This window comes from Mugil cephalus, chromosome 1 (genome assembly GCF_022458985.1).
Source record: "Mugil cephalus isolate CIBA_MC_2020 chromosome 1, CIBA_Mcephalus_1.1, whole genome shotgun sequence".
Taxonomy (NCBI): domain Eukaryota; kingdom Metazoa; phylum Chordata; class Actinopteri; order Mugiliformes; family Mugilidae; genus Mugil; species Mugil cephalus.
This window is the reverse complement of record NC_061770.1, coordinates 39,773,059-39,792,519: the sequence shown is the minus strand read 5'-3', so window position 1 is coordinate 39,792,519 and position 19,461 is coordinate 39,773,059. Positions and strand designations below refer to the sequence as shown.

Below are 19,461 nucleotides of genomic sequence, written 5' to 3'. Positions count from 1 at the left end.
TACAGCTGTTTTGCACATGTTCTCAGGCTTTTCCATTTATAGATCACCGACCAAGTAACAGGATATCCACTGGTTTAGAGCGTTTAAAAAGTGGCGTTAGAGGTTATGAAACAATCAGCCTTTGTACTAGTGATGTCTGGAAAAAAAAAAAAAAAAAAAAGATCACAGAGGCTGCTCCTTTTCCTGCTGATGACCTTTGTTTGTAGGCCGACGTTTGATTTATTGATGTTGAAACGCTATAAATATCTCCTCTAAATGCTGCGCGTGGGTTTGGCTGATTGTCGCCCGTACCTGAGGAAGATGTTGTTGATCTGTTTGCGGATGTAGGCTCGGAGGCCCAGTAATTTTCCATAGACACGGTGCAGAATGGTCTTCAGGTACTCCCGCTCCCTGGGGTCCTCGCTGTCAAACAGCTCCAGGAGCTAGAGACACAGAAGGCACCGATATGTCATGCATGTAATTCTGCACCCGTGAAAGTCGCATTAATCCTCCGACCTCCTCACAAAATGAATCTGAGCTGCTTTCAACTTCAATAGCACTTCTACTGTTTCCTTATCTAGTGATGTCATGGTCACAATAATACACTTAATAGCATAGAAAACATAAATAATACAACAAATACTCCACTGGGTCTGGGTTTTAGGAACGTCTCAAGGCTTTTAATTGCACAAATTGCATCTTTCCAGAACAGAGAGGAGAGAGAGGTATTACCTGTAGGACAAACTTCTGGTCGACGTAGCGTTTGGCCATGGAGGGCTGGAAGTCCGGGCTCTCCAGGAAGCGCAGAAAGAATTCGTACACCAGCTGACGGAGACACAAACAGAGATAAGCTTTTTTAGTGTGTGTTGCTCTCATGAATTCATAAGCCTTATTCGCCTCCATTAGCCTTATATACCTGATGACTACTGGTAATTTCTAATAATCACAGAGGTTGTCTATGATCTTAAACCGGTGCAGATCGTCCATGATTTGTAAAGTTAAAATTACACCACAAATGACCTTTTCGTAAACAAAGAGGTCCTCTGATAAAACTAATCCAGAGCGAATCAACATCTCTGTGATTTAGGGGTGAATTTTTTACTTTTTTGTGACTTTTGTTTGATTGTCATCTTTTTTTCTGCCTCTTATCACTTAAGAATTATAAAAGATGTGCTATAAATCAAAGTTTGGACAGAAAGTTGAGATGTCGCTAAACTAGATTAGACCAGGGATGAAACCATTAAATGAACCATTGATGTGTTCGTCTGTAAAAGTGGAGCTGGTAAGTTCTTCCCTGGGATAAATAGTATCAAAAATATATTTTTATCATCGATTATAATTTGCAAAGTAATTAAAACCGTCTCTGACATGTAGTGGAGTGAGATGGAAAGTAGCAGAGCCACAACAACAAAACGTAAATTTGAGTAAAACACAGTGTATTTATTCCGTGTGAATGCACCACATGAAAATTAATGAATCCTGTCCAAATAGCGTTACAGTTTATCATTTTGGACATGATAACAAACTTAAAGCTAAACCTAACAGCTCAGGTTGACAAAAACACTGTTCCTGGATATGACAATCAGTCTTTAAACTCTTGGCAACAAAAAGATTTTCTTTTTTTTTTTTTTAATCTTTTAAAGCTGCTCCAGACAATAACATTATCCCTGGCAACAATTTATGCTCAAGTTTTACCTGATGGCAGCTGTTTATAAGAAAAGATCTCTGTGAGACGGCTTCACACGTTTTTACCTAATCTCTTCCTGCGGATGCTGACGTGTCTAAATCCTAAACACCAGGATGTCATCTGGGTAAACATCGAGTCTATTTATGAATTGTATGCGAATGCGCCGTTGTTGTGATTCAGACTGATAAACCTGATAATTAATTGGCAGAAATGTTCTGCTTTAAATAGCAAACGGAGCTAAATGCTGGATGCTGCACTAAAAAGCTATTTTTGGGGGGGAAGCTGTGTGCGTCGCGGCGCTGCCCACTGTCCTTAGAGGCGTAAAACCAGGCAAATCTTGCACCTTCTACAGCCTCCAGTGAAGGAGGCTGCATGTGGCCAGTCACACCTTTTCCCTTAAAGGCACCATTCAATGCACGGCTGCTACACCCAAAACCCCCTAAGTGGGGCCACTTCTAGCTAGTCTACGCTACAGTACTGAGTAAGGGTCCCACTGGAGGTTTACTGACTGGTGTCAGTTTACAAAGCTCTCTGCCTATACTGTAGAGTGAAGGATTATGGGAATTCACAAACCACCAAACAAGAGAGAGTCAAAGCCAGTGGCTACGTATTATATAAGTTTTTTACTCTGGTCTTTTCTGCAGCAGGGGCAAAGATAAAGCACCAACAGCAGCATAAGCAATGGGTAAGATTAGCCAACACATATTTTCTGAAGGTAGATGTGCATCTGCAAAGCTCTCAACCCAGTTAGCACGCTAGGCCCTTTGAGAACACCAGCTGTTTCAAAGTGTAGCTCTAGCACATTATCTGATGGTGAATATTTTTTACACTTTTCTCCTACACTCAGATATGTGTGCGTGTATGTTTTGGTCATTGTATTTTTTTTTGATTGTCATTTTAAAAACTGAAATTCAAGGCATTTTCCTTTATCGGGGTCGAGAATGGATAAATAAATCTGTAAAAAATGGTCGATTTTCATTATCTGTTTTCCTAAAATAAAAAAAGACTAAATTTTTTAAAATATTGTGCGACCGGACGTTGTCATTTTCAAAGTAAGAGCATGTATGAGGACCGCAATACATTACAGAAGTTGATGTTTTTCAAAACAATAAAAGAGTCTCAGTTAAGATGACATGACTGGAGAAAAACTAAGACGTATATTTGAGCCTTTTTTTTCAATTTTTCATGTCAAAAAAAATCACATCAGAGTGTGGTTCCTAAGACATTTTGTGCCCAGAAACATAGATCTGTCCTCATACGTGCTCTTACTTTGAAAACAGCAACTTCTAGTTGAGAAAAACATGAAAAAACTCTTTTTTTTGTTTCTGCCTTCTAACGATTTTATTTTTTTATTTTTTACCACAGAAAAAAGACGCTGATAAAGAAAAATGCCTCGAATTGCAATTTTAATTTTTGAATTTTAAAATGAAAATCAAATAACCGCCCATTTTTTTTAATATCCTTTTCTGGACAGAAAATCCAATGACCTAAACATACACGGACCTGTGTGGACGGTGGTATTTATTTTTACATATAGCACTGAAGGGGGATGTGGTGGGGGTGGGGGGTGTTGCAGCTGCTTTACCCCCAGAGTCTAGTATCGCGGCTGTGCAGCATATATAATGTATAGCACGGCCCATTTTTCATAGCGCTAACTGACACCGCATTGTGTTAACAGCACAAGTTTTGAGGCAAAGAAATTCCAAAGTCAGCATTTTCTCGTTAGCTCTGCAAGCTAAATTAGATAAAATAATTTAAATACACATAATATATTCAGATATTACACCATGCTAATTTGCGCATGTGTTCGGCGTTTCTCCGTGTACCTGCAGATGCGGCCAAGAAGCTTCCAGTGTGGGTTCATCCTCCTCCGGGTCAAACTCTGGATTCTCGCTGGGTGGGAGGGTCCGGAAGATATTGACCGAGATCTGGTGAATCATGACCGTGGACGGGAGGGTGGACAGAGAGAGCGTGTGGAAGAAAAATTGGAAGTGAAAAATGAGTGGGGAGGAAGAGGGGAAATATATACAGGAAGGAGGCCGTAGACAAAGTGATTAGTGAGGAATAAATGACAAACAATGCATCTTTGTTAATTGTGAAAACCATGAACAAGCATTTCAGGAGGAGAAAACAGAGAGGTCTATTTAAAGGAAATTGCCTCTTTGAATCTCTGATTAAAAACGTCCCTAACTGAACACTTATAGTCATGGCAGACGTGGCTTTGACCCATTTTTATACTTTATCCAGCCAAACACTGCAACATGATGGACAACACTTTCATGATAGTTTAACAACCATCTGTTCAATCATTTATTTTAGGAGAACTTTCAAATGCGAGGCTTGCAAGAATCTGATTTGTTACATTAGCGGTTGTGTTGCTCCTTCAAATGAAAACTGTCCAGTCAAAAGAAGAAGCTGGTGCATGTTAAAAACAAAACAACTAACTATTACTGTTTTCAGCTTCCGAGCAGCTACTGCTGGTCTGTCCTCCCAGTTAGAAGAACAACTGATAAGTCATGCAGCGGCTGCCCGCTACGTCATGATTTATTCAGCAAATGCACTTCCACTCGCTACTTGAGTAACTCTTGCTATGATTCAAAAAAGGCTCCAAATTATTCACAGAACCTCCGAAACCCCGCAAATATTAAAATGCACCGAATCACCCTTTTCCCCCCTCAGCCTGTTTCTCACGCTTCAACATGCGTTACTGCAGCTACAATATCTCTTTCATATCCAGTGTTTGTGAAGATCCGTGCAAAAAGAAAAAAAATGTTGTTTTTTTGTTTGTTTCTGGTGCAAGCTAACAAGTTTGCATCAACTCGAAGCGTCACCGAGCAATAACAGCGCCGCTGACAGATTTTTCTTCTCATTTGTGCAAAATGCACCACTTAAAACCAGATCACGTCTCTCTGTTTCAGTCCCTCTTCCTACAACATATATCAGTTCTGTGGTGTGCCACTTAGCTCCAGCCTTTGCACTTATTAGATACTTATACGATAGAATTTATAGCCGCGCATTAAACCTTTCCTCCACTTTCCTCTCCCACTCCAGCCTCTGTCCTATCAGCACCTCCTCACCCTCTGGGATCACTGTATAGAGACTCTATTACATAAGTTATATTCACTGCTGGACCCCCCCTTCTATCCTGTGGGATCTCTGGTGTCCACGCTCCACTCAATCTTTCCTTTTTGTCCCCTTCTTTTTCACCATCTGTGCAGCCTATTGCTCCTCAGTACTTTCTTCTCTCCCCTTCTCGTCTCTGAAGGCATCATCTGCTGAGTATCAATATCTACCTCCTCCTCCTCTCTTTTCTTGCCATTTGCTTGGTTTTCCAGGTGTTGAATGAATGAATAAGAACCAATTCACACTATACTTCTTCTCCCTCCATCCCTCTCGCTATCGATCCTTTGGCATCATCCAACGCAACCATTGTTTGTCGCTGTCCATTCATAAATCTGACGTTTTTTTGGCTTTCGGGTTGTGACTCCCTGTCGCTTTATGTATCCATCCACCACTAATCTGGCACTGACAGTTGTCTACTTGTGACTCTACAAAGAAGGGTTTTATTCATCTCTTTTTATTTAAAGGATTTCCGTCATAGACGTATATATATATACGTAGACGCCGCATTGACTGTGGGGAGGAAAGAGAGGCGTGCTGCAATTTTGAATTAGAATTATTTGCTAATTTTGGACTGATTTCTTAAAGGTTTGTTTTTTTTTTTTAAACATCACACATGTAGCTACGATACAAGATGCTTTGATTTTTAAAAATGTTGTTTTTTTCTACCTAAATACGAATGCTCACCTTCCTAAAATACTGGCCTGTGTCATCTTTTTTTTTTGACAAAAAACTTAATAATCAATATCATGTATTTATTCACAGGTATAATGTAAGTAATAGATAATATAGAGTGAGCAACTAAACCCTGACAATACAGACAGAACGTCCCTAGCAACAGCCTGTTACACGGGGTAAAAAAACAGACCTTAGACTATAACTGGTCGGCTAGAATACAGCATTATTATTATTAATTATTTTTTTGCAGACAATTCTTCATCTCTAGCTACTTTTCTCACATTTTTAAGTTTTCCCCAAAAGCAGTATTTTGAGTTTTTCTGATAATAGTGGTTTTGGTTTAGTAATGATAATTGTAATTATACTCAAATGCAACATATACCCTTGAAGCAACATTTAAATAAACACCTGAACACACCTGAACGCTTTTTTGGGTTCCTTCTGTTCTATATATTTATCATCTCTGTCTCTATCTTTATATATCTAACATGTTTGACGTTTGTAACGAACAAATCCTGTGAAAACAGCTCGACAATTGAGCATCGCCACATACGTAACGTTACATTTATGTATGTATGTGTGTCTATGATGTACGTGACCTGAGGAAGCAAAGGTAACGCTCCTCCTACCATCTTTATGGCCTCTGGGTAGAGAGGCTCTATGAGGACTCCTCTGCTTGTGGCCACGCTCTCCACCAGCTCGTTGAGAGCCGCACGTTTGATCTCCTTCCCCTTCAGGTCGGCCACGCAGTCCAGGAAATCAAAGAGCACACAGCACTGCTGCAGCTTCTTACAGAACAGGTCGTGTAACTCTGCCACCGGGGCATCTGGACGGAAGAAAGACAGACAGACAGACAGACAGACAGAAAGAAAGACGTTAGATATCAAGGTTAGAGGCACAGCCATCTCTCTCCCTGAAAAGCCCCTTTTTGTGTGTGTTTGACATGGAATCATTTGACAAGGTGAAAAAGCAAAGCTGGAGTAAACTTATTGTGCGGGCTGGATCCTCTTTCAAAGGTAATGAGGGAACGAGAGCAGACTATTACTCTACAAACACATTTGTACACACACAAACAGAGGCTACACACACACATGTCCATCCACACACATTTTCTCCTCCTCAGAGGGCTGTGTTGCGTCTCAGCCCTATTACCTGTCAGCTTCGTTCCTCAGACCTGTTTATCACAATGAAACAACCTGCCCGCCTGGTCGTCGTACTGAAACCCCCGTACCTCCCCCAAAAAACCCCGCGGATGAAGAGTCAGCGGCCGAAACCGGACGGTTCCGGACACGTACGATTGGGTTTTTAAACGCATTCCACCGAGCAGGAACGTGATCTGAACGTCTCAGCCTGTGACGCATCGTGCAAAAGAAAAATGAAAATATGAAGCACACACACAAAAAAAATAGTTGTGAGCTTTGACGGCAGCCAAATGGAAATGCTCGGTTCTTTTTTCTGAGTGACCCTGAGATTGATGACTCAGGGGCTCGGTACAGCAGAGAAATATCCACATCTTAGATCTATAAGTGAGACGTATGGGAGGAGGTATGGACTGAGCAATAACACACGGATCGATGTGGAGACAAATGATCATGATAAACCACAAAAAAAAACTTTTTTTCAGGGGTTTGTGTATTTGCTCATGTTGGCAGACTTTCCAGTCGCCTCACCTTAGCGGTGGCTGTCACATTAATGTCCATTAGAGACAATAATTTACAATGATATACCCAAATTATTCATGTATGAGAGCATCCTCCAGCTTCCACTAATCGATATGTCAAACCTGTTGGACGTTACAACCCGCGCTAGCCTCTTAACAGAAGATTAGATGTGATGTGGCGCCAGGAACCAGGAGATGTCAATGAAATTCAGCGAGTTGTAGCCACGATAGGTGACAAAAACCTTCGGCAAAGAGAAGTGGAAGGTAAAGCTGAGGACAAACACGGAGGCTCCTGAATGTTTACTGAGGGGAAAACTGAACCGTCCCCGACTTTGGCTCCTGCCAAATTCACCGTGGTGACAGTGGGAAATAAAATAGAGAGCAGTGAGGGCGAGCAGAGGTGGCTACGTCCGCACAGCTGCAATATTATCACTCTGGATGCTTTGGGGGCCTGGCGCTGTTCACTAGTGCTAATCTGTCCGGTACAAAACGATGGGCAGTGATTTGCTTTACATGTGGGCAGGCGCAGACACTCCTAGAAACTAAAAGCTGTTATCAGTAGCAACAATTGAAATGCATGTTCACCATCCCAGTCTAGTATTTGTCCTAAATATAAGGAAGGACAAGATCTTTTTCATAGAAAGGTGTATTATTCTAAGCCTTAGTGCTATACTGCTAAAGTGGCAAATAAGCTAAGAATAAAAGAGTGTGTGACCCAAAGTAGTGATGACTAAACTTAAGGCAACATGCCACACGGACTACACATTGTTTGGAGTTGAGTCACTGCGTGTTCAAATGTAAGTAGTAGGGTTGTGTAAAGCATTTAGTATTTGTATTTGAATAAAATTCAAAATAGTTGCAAAAACATATTTTTTTTTCGGGTTACACTTCTAATTTATGATATGTAAATGTAAAAATAAGTATTCTTTAATTATCCATTATGATAATTATGGATGTAGATGCAGCGTTGGTTGATGTTATGCAGCTAATAGAGGTGATTCAGGCTGACTTGAAGGGACTGAACATGACTGTGGCTTAGTAGGTTTAGCGGTTAGCGGTTAGCATGCTGAAGTGTCCTCGAGCAAGACACTGAACCTCTGTGACTGTAAAGACCTTTGAATACCAATAGGTAGAAAAGCACTATACTCTGTAGAAGCAAGACCATTTACCATTTACCATTACAAATAGACAACAGTTTGAATTGCTAAGCTAACAAATGCTAATAAAGAAGAATGCTAACATGAGAGAACCTGGCTGCAGACGTTTCAATACTAATGTAACGTAACGGTCAAACTCCACCTCCCAAAAGTTATACGCTGCCTCCACAATCCGATTAAGGTAAAACAAAAATGTAGTCGACTAAAACAGCGAGACTCCGACACTTTCCAGGCGGACGCACAAATATTCACTGCGCTCACATGAGGAAAAACAGCTTTTTGATTGGATGTTTGTCTTGTTCTAGAAAACAAAGAAGGTGAAAATGATTTGTTTGAAATAAGTACTTGCACAAAAGACGATTATTTGTGCCTCTCTGAATATTTTTCAGGTTCGGTTTGGTGGGATTCAGTAGCACCGTTTGATTGGATCCATCTACAAAACCCAGAGCAATCCAGCCCCAGAGCACCAACATCAGAAACTCACACCGAAATTACCGGCGACACACACCAAATCTTGAGCAAATAATCTCCCTCTGTAAAACAATACAGCTTACCAGAGTAGTAAGCAGTCTAGACTAACCGTGCACTTGGACAGAGGGTTATCCGAGGCTCGCGTACACACACACACAAACACACACACACAGCAGGCGTGGATTAGATTTAACCCTTCTTAACCCCAAGGTGGGAAACCCAGAAGGGTTCGAAGGGAGCTGACTGGAGCTTTTCCAGCCTCAGACCCCCTCACCTCTTGTGGGCACACTGCGACCATCTGCTCCCCTTGGCACATACATGCACGGGCATCGATGATGACCGGCCTTTGCTCAACCAGGGGAGGTTTAATTTAATCAGTTGTGACCTATTGTATCTTCCGTGTGTGGTGTGGGCGTCTTACATCAAGATTACGGTCACAATAAAGACTCGTCCACTTATTGTTTCAGGTCCATTCCTCGGATAATCTTTGCAACGTGGTCTGCATAAACCAACCTCTGTGACTTTACTGCAACCTTCGTGCCTGCCGTAAACACCTTTAGTTGCCGTCCATTTCTACATCTCGTGTTGCCGTCTATGAGTCCGCCGAGCTGTTGCCGAGTGGATGATTTGTTCTTGAATCGCAGCCACTTCTTCTCTGAATGTGTGACGGCCAAGTTCACACAATTTTCCGAGTATTTGCGATGAAACACCAGTGTGAAAAGTCCAAAAAGGGTGAACTGTTTTTCGTCTTTCGGCCTTCTTTGTGAGTCCACAGTCGACATCTGCTGCGTCGTAGGTTCAGTGTGATGCTAACCTACCACTCCCCATCCCTCCTATCTCCTCATCCTTCTCTCCTTATTCCTCTAAGCCCCCTCTTTTTCTACGTCTTTTCCTCCCTCCGTCCCGTCCTGTCCCGCTCTCCCTCTCTAGTCCGACTGTGAAGGTGAAATCTAATCCATTTTTAATGGAGAGTAATTGTATGAAGATGTGCCGTGCTGGGACTGAGAAAATAAAATAACGGGACATGGCGCGGCGAAAAAGAACAAAAAAGGGAAGAAAATTCGCGTAGACAGACGGGAGATATGGGAGGTGAGAATAAAAAGAGGGAGAGGGAGGATGAAGGGAACAAAGAGGCTCGGTGGGTCATGTGAGAGGAAATGTGGAAGGAAAAAAAAAAACGACAAAGAGGAAAAGTGTGAGGAGACGGGAGGCAGCTTTTTGCTGCTGACGTTGCTTTCTGTCGCCGTGCCACAATGTTTACCTTTAAAAAAGGAGGATTTACAAGGATAAGACTCAGCAGACAGTGAGACGGCCGGCAAATTAAACTGAGTTAATAATGAGTGAAGTGAAATCCAGTTTCCCTCTCCGCTCTGCTTTTATTAGGTCAGCGCGGGTCGCTCCAGACTCATTTATTCCAAGCGGCATTTAATATCATGTCAGTGAGGTGATTAGAATATTAACTAAGATCTTAATCACTGAAACCGAGTCATTTATGACGGAGCTGTTTTCACGACTTCTGACGGTTCGAATTGGTGTTTTCAGTCGTTACCTGAACAACTACCCGAGAACGTAAAGCATTTATATCTTATTTTGCCCGTTTATTTCGCTGTTATTAACTGTGATCGTCCCACTTGCGATTAAAATTCTCATCATCACCGCCGCACATCTAGAAGAGAGACGAGGGGGACACACACACACACACAACACACAGTCGTGATGCAGAAAACCTTTTACCCTCTTCATCAAATTAACTCGACACAATAAGCTCTCAGAGCTTAGACGGAGGGAGTGGGGGCATTTTACAGTAACATTAATGCTGTTCTGCATAGGCCTGTGTTGATAAAAATAAATAAATAAATTACAGAACTAATGCATGAAGAAGGATGATTTGTCTCATATTTTGAACCCGCTTAGTTTGGTGCAGATGAGTAATGATTTCTTTTTTTTTCTCTCTCTTTAAAGCTGCGGCGATTAATATTTTAACACTGACAATAAATCTGAGGTTAATGAATTATGAACACGCAGATTTCCCCAGCTCTCTTGAACAGCGGGTGTATTCAGGGAGTGGCCTCTCCTAAAATCTGACCCAGGTGCAAACCCCAGTGTCTTAAAATACAGTATGACCGGCTACATGCCCGGTTTAGCGGCGGGGCCATGACGCTCAGTGTCGTTTTCAGGTGCAGTACCACCTCCAACCTGAGAGGCAGCAATGAGCTAAAGTAGCATCTAGCCTGCAGAATAAGAGAAACCAGACAGGAAGAAGAAGTAGTAGAAGAAGCAAGTCTCAAACCCTAATTTTTCTCTTCTTTAAAGTATTTTTTCCTCCTTTATGAGCATGCAAAATCGACATAACTCCAATGAGAAGCCTGAAAAAAAGTCCGTCTTGTTAAAAGCGCTATTTGCGCTACGTCCTGACGTCACGCCGTGCGTGTGTGGTTATTAATGTGTGTGCGGTTAATAGAGGAAGGTGAGGATGGGGTTAGTCGAACAGAAAATATGTGTTGTGCTGATCTAAGCTCTATTTTTTTATGACTTGGCGCTCTTCTTCCCTGTTTGTTTTGTTCACTTTTAAAATGCTATAGTCATCATATCATTTATTTATTTATTTATTTAAGATTATTTCTCCATGGGTTCGTAGGTGTCCAGGGACTACAGGTGGAAATTAGCAAATGTTGCTATAAATTGGCTTAAGGCATCTTTTTTTCTCTTATAAAATGAATATTTTTTGTGCGTTACCCCCGTTTTAAATAAATAAATAAATTCCTATTCCTACACGAGCAAAAAAATTGTCCGCACCGGAGGAAAATCTCTCAAAGGTTAATTTCCTGTGATCTAAAACTTCACCCAAGCGGACAAAAACCACATACACGATGACAAAATACAAGGAAGCTATCTTCGTGTGTGTTTTTTTTTCCTATAGGGAAATAAAATAAAAATGAATAGAACGTCAAAATGTTACCTCTACATGAGGTTGTGGGTGAAAACTTCCATAAGAAAGACTAGTTAAATGACGGTCTCATGAAAAAATAAAGCCCAAATCATTAAGGTTCACACAACAGGCCTGATGCTGTGCTATATTTTTCTCACTGTCAGCAGATAAACTAAGGGATTATCTCATCTTTGGCTCCCTTAAACATGCAGGAACTGCAGCTTTTCAGAGACTTATCAGTCAACCGTGCATTTACTGGGGACTGTTTTGCCTCTAATACGTCAACATTCAGTCTAATTTTGCTAATTATGGAGCTGAATGACACTCGGGAAGAGTAAGAGCATAAGGAAAAATGAAGGATATCTTCAGTGTCTCCAGTAAATACACAAACGCGGAGAGTGAGCGTCTGATTGAAAGATGATGACGATGAGACACAGATAAGGAAAAGGCAGCAAGTGACGTGGGAAAAAAAAGAAATGGTGGGTGTGTGAGGGGGGGGGAGCAAGACGGATTGGAAGGATTTGGCGAAAGGAGCAGCAGCATTTAAGACTGCGCAGTGCCAAGCATGGTGCAACAGCATCAAAACACAAACACTCACATGCCCAGCTGCACAAATCTAAATATAGTCATGCTGGGGAGCGACACAGAGAGGAGGAAGAATCCGGGGAGGAAGGAGCAGGAGGGGAGGAGGAAGAGGGGGGAGTGGTATAGGGTTAAAAAATGACATCATCCCCTTCCTCCTCCTCCTCCTCCTGCTTCTCTCTCATCTTTCCACCACAAGGTACCTCCCTACTTTCCCTCTTCCCCTTGCTCCCTCCATCTTTCCCTCCTTCTTTTCCACCCATCCATCCATCCATCCATCCATCTCTCTGAGGCCTTTTTCCTTTTCTTTTTTTTCCTCCTTTCAAATGAGCAAGCACAGCTCTAGTCTTTAAATAACAGTTATTCTGTTTGGGGCTGAGAGTGTGACACCAGAGAGACAGAAAAAGAGGAGGACAGCTTCTGTTCCAGCTCCCATCCGAGCCGCCTCTGCACCTCTGTCATTAAGCGGCGCGCACACATGCTCAATGCACAGACACGGTGACGCAGGGAGGAAGAGGGGGAAAAGGGGGGAGAAAGAGACAGAAAGGGGCAGATAGAGAGGAGAAAGACGCGGTTATAAATAGCGGAGGAGGGAGCATCAGCAGCTATCAGGGGTGAGACGCCACGCCGCGTAAAAGTCAGGCCAGTATAAATATCACCTTTAAAGGGTTTAAGTGACGCACTTCAAAAACCGCCTCTAAATAATCTAATCCTCCTAACGCAGGGTCTGGCTGCAGCCACGGCGAAACCGCTCGGAAAAGATATGTACGACAGCGCTCCATCCGGGGCAATAAGCAGCAGAGAGGAATGAGGACGGAAGGTGATTACATATCCTCCATCTTCAGATTTTCAACGAGATTGAAGTGTAAACAGCAATTTAACGGGGGCCGGGAAAGAACAGGACAAATCGTCCCGCTGCTTTAAATTAAAGCAGAAAATACTAGGAAGACGTCACTGGGTGACAGTACCGAGAATAGGTAATAAGACCGGCTGGGTATTAGCGACATGTAAATAGAGTTGCATGTGCGCCCCGTCAGTGAAAACCGCCCCACCGAGAGAAAGGAAAAACACACTTCTGGACTCCTCTGCTGAGGATGTGGTGTTTTATTCCTCTCTGGTAGCTTGTCTGCCTGCCAGCGGGAGATCTCACCAAATTATGAGCAGATCCTCATGACATTTGGGCGACAGATTGGTTTCGGGCCAAGGATGAATTCTATTTACTTAAATTCTTATCTTAGACCTGGAGTTTTCCCCTGCGCTTACCAAAATAACAAGCATCAGTAGACTGCTGCATCCACGCTGCAAGAAGGAACACTACCGCAGGTCCTTCATCCCAACTTTTGCTACTTTGCTCTGTCTATCTTGCACTAATCCCACATTTTTTTAGCATTTTTTGAAATCGTCTGCCCACGCTGTACATACTGACTGTCAGCGTGCTGTATGTTCTTGTATATTTTGTACATATGTCAAATTTGATACTGTCCTTTACTGTTTTTTTATATATATATTTTGCACCTAATTCGGAGCTACATGCGGTAAATATTATGTCCTGTGTCTTAAAATGTAGACTGAATTTAAACGAATATCTACAGCGTCAAACTGACTGTTGGTGGAAAGCAAAACCACAAGGATACACAAAGCAAAAACTGACGTAACATTGCAACATTTGGAAATTAGTTACATTTCCATCAACTACTTTTGAGTGAATATTTCATCAGTGGGCGTGTAGGTTAACCATAATAAAAAAGAGTAGAAGAAGTAGATTTTGCTGAATGAAAACTGGAAATGAAAACTGTACGAGAGAGAAATGGAATTGGGCATTTTTAAAATTTTTTTTTTTTAGTTTCAATGAAAATACAGCGATTCTGATGCAGGCAGGATGGTGGTTTCCGAACCCACGGGAAAAATCTTTCCTGACGAGTTTCATGAGCTAAGTGGGCGCACAAGGAAAAGACAAGCGGAGACGAAGCAACAAGAGACCACGGAAGATTAAAGCGAGAGTCGTAGCAGTGATACGTGAAATTCATGATTGAGGCGACGACCAATGGTTGCATCTGGTAATCGACATAGAAGGAAACGCTGTCCACGACCGTGGCTCCTACCCCCACGCTGATATATTTATATTTCAACGTTTCTAATGCAGTATTATAACACCTCCACAGAACCAATATTTACATGCTAAAAAACGATAGAAAGTGATCCTATATCCAAAAAGTGTTGTAGAACAGTTTTGAGAAGACTCATCCGAGTAGCTTCCAAGAGTCTGGTGGGAAGTTGAGGTTTAAATAGGAAACTCTGTGGGTAAAAACCTGCCAGAAACTTATTCGACTTGTTTCTGTGAGGCAAGTTTCAGATGAAACAAGTCGATCAAGTTTCTGGTGGATATTTACCCACAAAGTTTCCTATTTAAACCTCAACTTCCCGCCATCCTCTTGGAACTGAAGAAGCTACTCGGATCAGTGGTGAAAAGTCTGGTTGCCTTTTTTTAAACGCTTTTTGGATAAAACCACGACCTGGATGGCTGAGACAGGTGGTCATATAGAGTGACTTTATTACAAATGCATAAATTCAAATTAGTTGATTTCCAAGAGGCTTTACCGATGAGCAGAAAACAACGAAACCTGTGACGTAGCCATAACGTGGACGTCTGCTTCAATGAAGAGAGTTGTGACTGCGGAGATGAACTTTAAACGGGAGGGGAGGCAAATGAAATTAACTCTCAGATTTGTCTGGTTGTCAGGCCGCTGCATTGAAGAACGACGCTGAAAGCCTGAATGAAACCGTAGACGCTGAGCTCCATTAACTAACTAAGATTTTGTCAGACGGGAACATAATTCCAACTCAACTAAAACGATCGGCCTTGAATTCACTGTTCACGGAAGCTTGTCCTTTACGGTTTTTTGTTTTTTAAACTAAAATCTCTCTGTTATTTAAGTCGAAACATCTCCGTGTCTCTAAATACAAAAAAACGAGACACAACGACTGTCTCCACTATCCTTGATCCTGCCAATAAAAGGCCTTTTATTCCAAATAAAGACGTGGAACATCTGAAAAATAAAAAGAGACTGAAGTGAAACTCATTAATGAGTCACAGTGAAAGTGACAGCAACCATATCTAAAGACCTTTGCTCACGCTTGCATGCGCTGTATTCAACGGACACGTAAACGGCCCATTCTGCCTGTGACAACGGCTGTGTCATGGCAGGAGATTAAGTGGCGCGCTAAGCCCATCTTTAAATAATCCAATGTTGCTAATAATACACATTCCCACCGCACGGCGTAATGAGCCGAGATCAGACGGGTGTTTGAGGTTGTGGCTTCCTAAAAGCTTTTCTCGTTTCCAAAATCATCTCAACGGCTGCAAATTAATAAATTGCCGCTATTGTCGAAAATCGTGCAGAGCGGCTTTCAGCAGTTCAAGGTTCGAGATATTAAAATAAACACACACACTGGAAACAGTAATCACGTACCAGGAAGACGGTCGTGTAGGGCCGGAGACTGATTAGCACCTCTCCGTCTGCGGCTACAAGCTAGAAAACATTTGTTTTCCCTTGATTAAAAGCAGGGATTTATTTTAAACCAGGTTGGGCTTAAATGCAAATTTCACAAAAAAATAAAATTGCTGCTTACAATATCAAAACCAGTTCAATATTGTGATTACTGAGCTTCATGCTGCCTCAGAGCCACACCTAGCAAAGAGCACACACACTTAAAGGTGGGTCTTGTGGTGATTCAATCAGAAACCGTATCCACCCCGTGCATCATCGTATTCCTTTAAGAATCAGTCTTTTTTTATTTTTTTTCCGGTGACACAGCATTGGTTATTGCATTGCTAGCCGTTGCATTACGCCCTCTCCCCTCTGCAATATCCTCTGCCTCTTTTTTTGATATATTTTTTTTTTTATCTCTCCTCCTCCTCCCTCCCTGTTCCCCCCTCCACCTGTCAACTTAATGTTCAGTCATTTCCTCTGTCCTCATCCACTCCATTTCTCTCATCGCCCGCCTCTGTCTCTCCTTCTCCTCCACTCTCCCTCTTAATTGATCTGAGACAGTCAGAGAGCAAAAACTACTCCGTGCCTTCTGTAACCCAATACCGGGCCCATCCTGCCGGCCACTGCCTAACGCACACACACACACACACATGAGCACACAAAGACAGAAAGAGTTATTCAATCGCCCACATACAATCTGTGTGAGAAGGTGACTGTTTTACAGTAAACAGCGCATTTAAAACAGCGCCTTCTGTACGTTCATTTATTATGATGTGGACAAACACACGTGCTGGACAAATTAAAATGAAAACACTCATAAGCACATAAGCAGATCGTCGCACGGGGCCGTTTAACATTCCCTCTCTTTAACGGAGAAAAAGGAGAGTAGGCTAATTATATCCGAGCAGGAAAACACAGCAGTCATGTGAATGCTTGTGTTGTTTGCAGTGTGGTTTTCAGTCATGAGAAAGTGTACCTTTAAAAAGAACACACAAATACAACAAACACAGGCTAACTGAGAAATGATGAGGCACATTTAGCACATCGGCTAAACTCTAATCAGTCTAGTCTAGGCCAGTAACTTATGGTGGCTAATATTAGCTAATATTTGCAAACTTTTAGAACTATACTGCTGTTTAATGACTATTGTTGGAACATTTTATTTGCTATATCCCTCATCTACACCTAGTGCTCACTGTTCCATTAGTTTATCCCATATTTTTGTACATTTACAAAAGCTAGCATCCACAGAGACCGTTTCTCATTGAAAATAAAGAACGATGTTTGTCCTTTCTTTTCTAAAAAATAAAGTCTAACAATACGAGAATGGCAACATAATGAATATTTCTTTGCAAACTATAAATTTCAACAAGTTCTGCCTGTGCATTTAGTTTGTCTGTGTAGCGAAAACACACTAGACACCAGGAGTGACGCTCCTAGCTATGCTGCTAACTAGCTAATCAGTTGCTTGCTAACTACGAGTTAGCAATGTCAGCTGCTAACGCAAACAATAAATTAATTAATTAATGTGTATTCATGCTTTATTTGTTAAAATTTTGAACAGCAGAGAGGAGTTTAACCCTTTGACTGGCATGGTAACCACACGGTTGATCTTTTTTGTAGCAGCAGTAGCAGACAATAAAATGCTTAATTTGTCATTTCGGCTTCGGTTTGTATTTTCCCATGTGTGAACACATTACAAATACCAATATCTAAGCTCTAGCTTTTATACTTTTAGCGCTTTTGAACAGATGCTCGAAAATATACATCATACAACTTCAGTATTTATGTTGCATGAATCTGTACGATCGTGTGAACATTTTAATAATCATGTGTCAAACTGCTACTCTGTTTGCAGTGCACGATATTAAGTCAAAGGGTTAAAGCAAAATGGTGCAGTAGCTAATATGCTACGTAGCCAACAGCTTGCTTCTATTGTAGCATAATAATTAAAGTCCCGCATGAATGACCATGGACATGATAGTTAACACAAAGTTTTTAAATGTAAGACTTTATTACAGTCTGTCTATACCTACATACGGCTGGCGCAGCATGTCCTTACAAAGACATCCTTCCCTCAGCCCATTATATTTATTGAGGCGTTCCTTAAGATTTCCATATGCAGGTTTGTTGGCACGTCGTCCTTCTAATCCCAACATTGTTTGCCGTGAAAATGGGCCACTTCTGAGACCATTATGAAACACGAGCCACAGTGTATTTCTGTACTTGTGCAGACGGCAGCGAGAGCATTTCAAATGCATTTCATATCGGGAACAGAAGGAACCGCAAAAGCAAACTCTGACCTAATAAATCACCAGCATCAGCAGCGTAATCAGGCAAATGCTGAAATAAAATACTACTAAAAAAACTACACCAACCACTTGCTGCTCTCCAACGGAGGCCATTACTTCTACCTTAAAAGGGGAGAGGGAGCACATAAACCGAACATAAAAACATACAACGACATTTAATTTCTTCCTGTTATCCCACTTAGCTTCAGCTCACCGTCCGTTACTCCACTGTGCAACAAAGTCTGATTCACTTACATTGTCTGTGCTTGTGTCATATCTGCAGGGTGTTTCGGAGGCTTTTAGAGACGCTTAAATGCTTTCACCAAAGGATGGGTTTTGTGCAGCAACAGGAGATTGAACGCACTCTTAGCTCACACAACATCCTTTAGGGCCCGACGGAGCTATCTGAAGCCACTCAGCGAGCAGCCCCTTTGAAAAGTCACTGCTGCTGGCACCCGGTGATGAAAATGTCAAGGGCAGAGAGCATCGTGCATGGCTATTTACCTATAGGGCTGTTTATTTTGCATGGTTAAAATATCAATTAGAAACGCTGCAGCCAGTTTGCACACTGAAGGGACTCTGCGTGTTTCTTTTAATTATTTGATGCGAGCGCTTCCCCATTAATGATTCTTTTTTTAGTTTGAGCGGTTTCGAATGTTCAGCACATCCAGATAAGGGCACCGGAGCCCGGCGTGTTGATTTCTTTTCAAAAACAGCAATTAGGCCCGCCTCTGTTGCGCAGTTTTCGCTGCTTGCACATCGGCGGTGTGGGAGATAATAATAAACAACTAGGTATGAATTTTTGATGAGGAGAAATCCAACACCAACGGTTCGACTGTGAGAAACACATGTGGAGAAACTTGGACAAAATCTAGCCGTCTCTCTGACTAGGATGACAGAACTGAAGCCTCTGGGGGATACTTGGCTCACAGGAATAGTTTCAGTGTGATCATCAGGCGACTTCTAAATACAGACACATGTTTGGTGACGCCTTAATTTATAGATTTATGAAATCATGCACCTCTTTTACAAATGGGTATTCCATTTATGCCATGCTAGGACATGTCCCTTTAGGAAAAATATGAACTGCAGTGAATAGTAAGAGACAAATAATTATTTGATCCTGTTTGTTTTGCCTTATTTTGACTTTGGCTTGTATTACACATATGTCATAGGTCTTCAGCAGGGGGTCTGTGACCCCTAGGGGGTCAGCAGAGGTACTGCAAGGGGGTGGCAAAATCTTTGGTAGATTAGACATTTTATATATATTTTTTTTTCTTGATATTCCACCTCAAACACCCCTATTGTTGAACATGTGTATTATTTTAATAGCTTAATACTGAATGCAAAAAGATAATAATAATGTATATTTATAAATAGCACTAGGTTAAGTTTAATATAGAACACACATAATAA

At 41.7% G+C, this 19,461-nt stretch overlaps 1 protein-coding gene across 1 annotated transcript in view; it reads right to left on the bottom strand.

Moving 5' to 3' along the window:
- Nucleotides 1–19,461, bottom strand: part of ppp2r5b (protein phosphatase 2, regulatory subunit B', beta) — a 49,146-nt gene that overhangs the window by 20,823 nt on the left and 8,862 nt on the right. The window contains exons 2-5 of the mRNA XM_047585052.1: nucleotides 6,094–6,290; nucleotides 3,493–3,594; nucleotides 712–804; nucleotides 292–422 (exon numbers count right to left, since the gene is read on the bottom strand). Of these exons, the coding sequence (XP_047441008.1) occupies nucleotides 292–422; nucleotides 712–804; nucleotides 3,493–3,594; nucleotides 6,094–6,290 (523 nt within the window). The remainder of the gene's footprint in view (nucleotides 1–291; nucleotides 423–711; nucleotides 805–3,492; nucleotides 3,595–6,093; nucleotides 6,291–19,461) is intronic.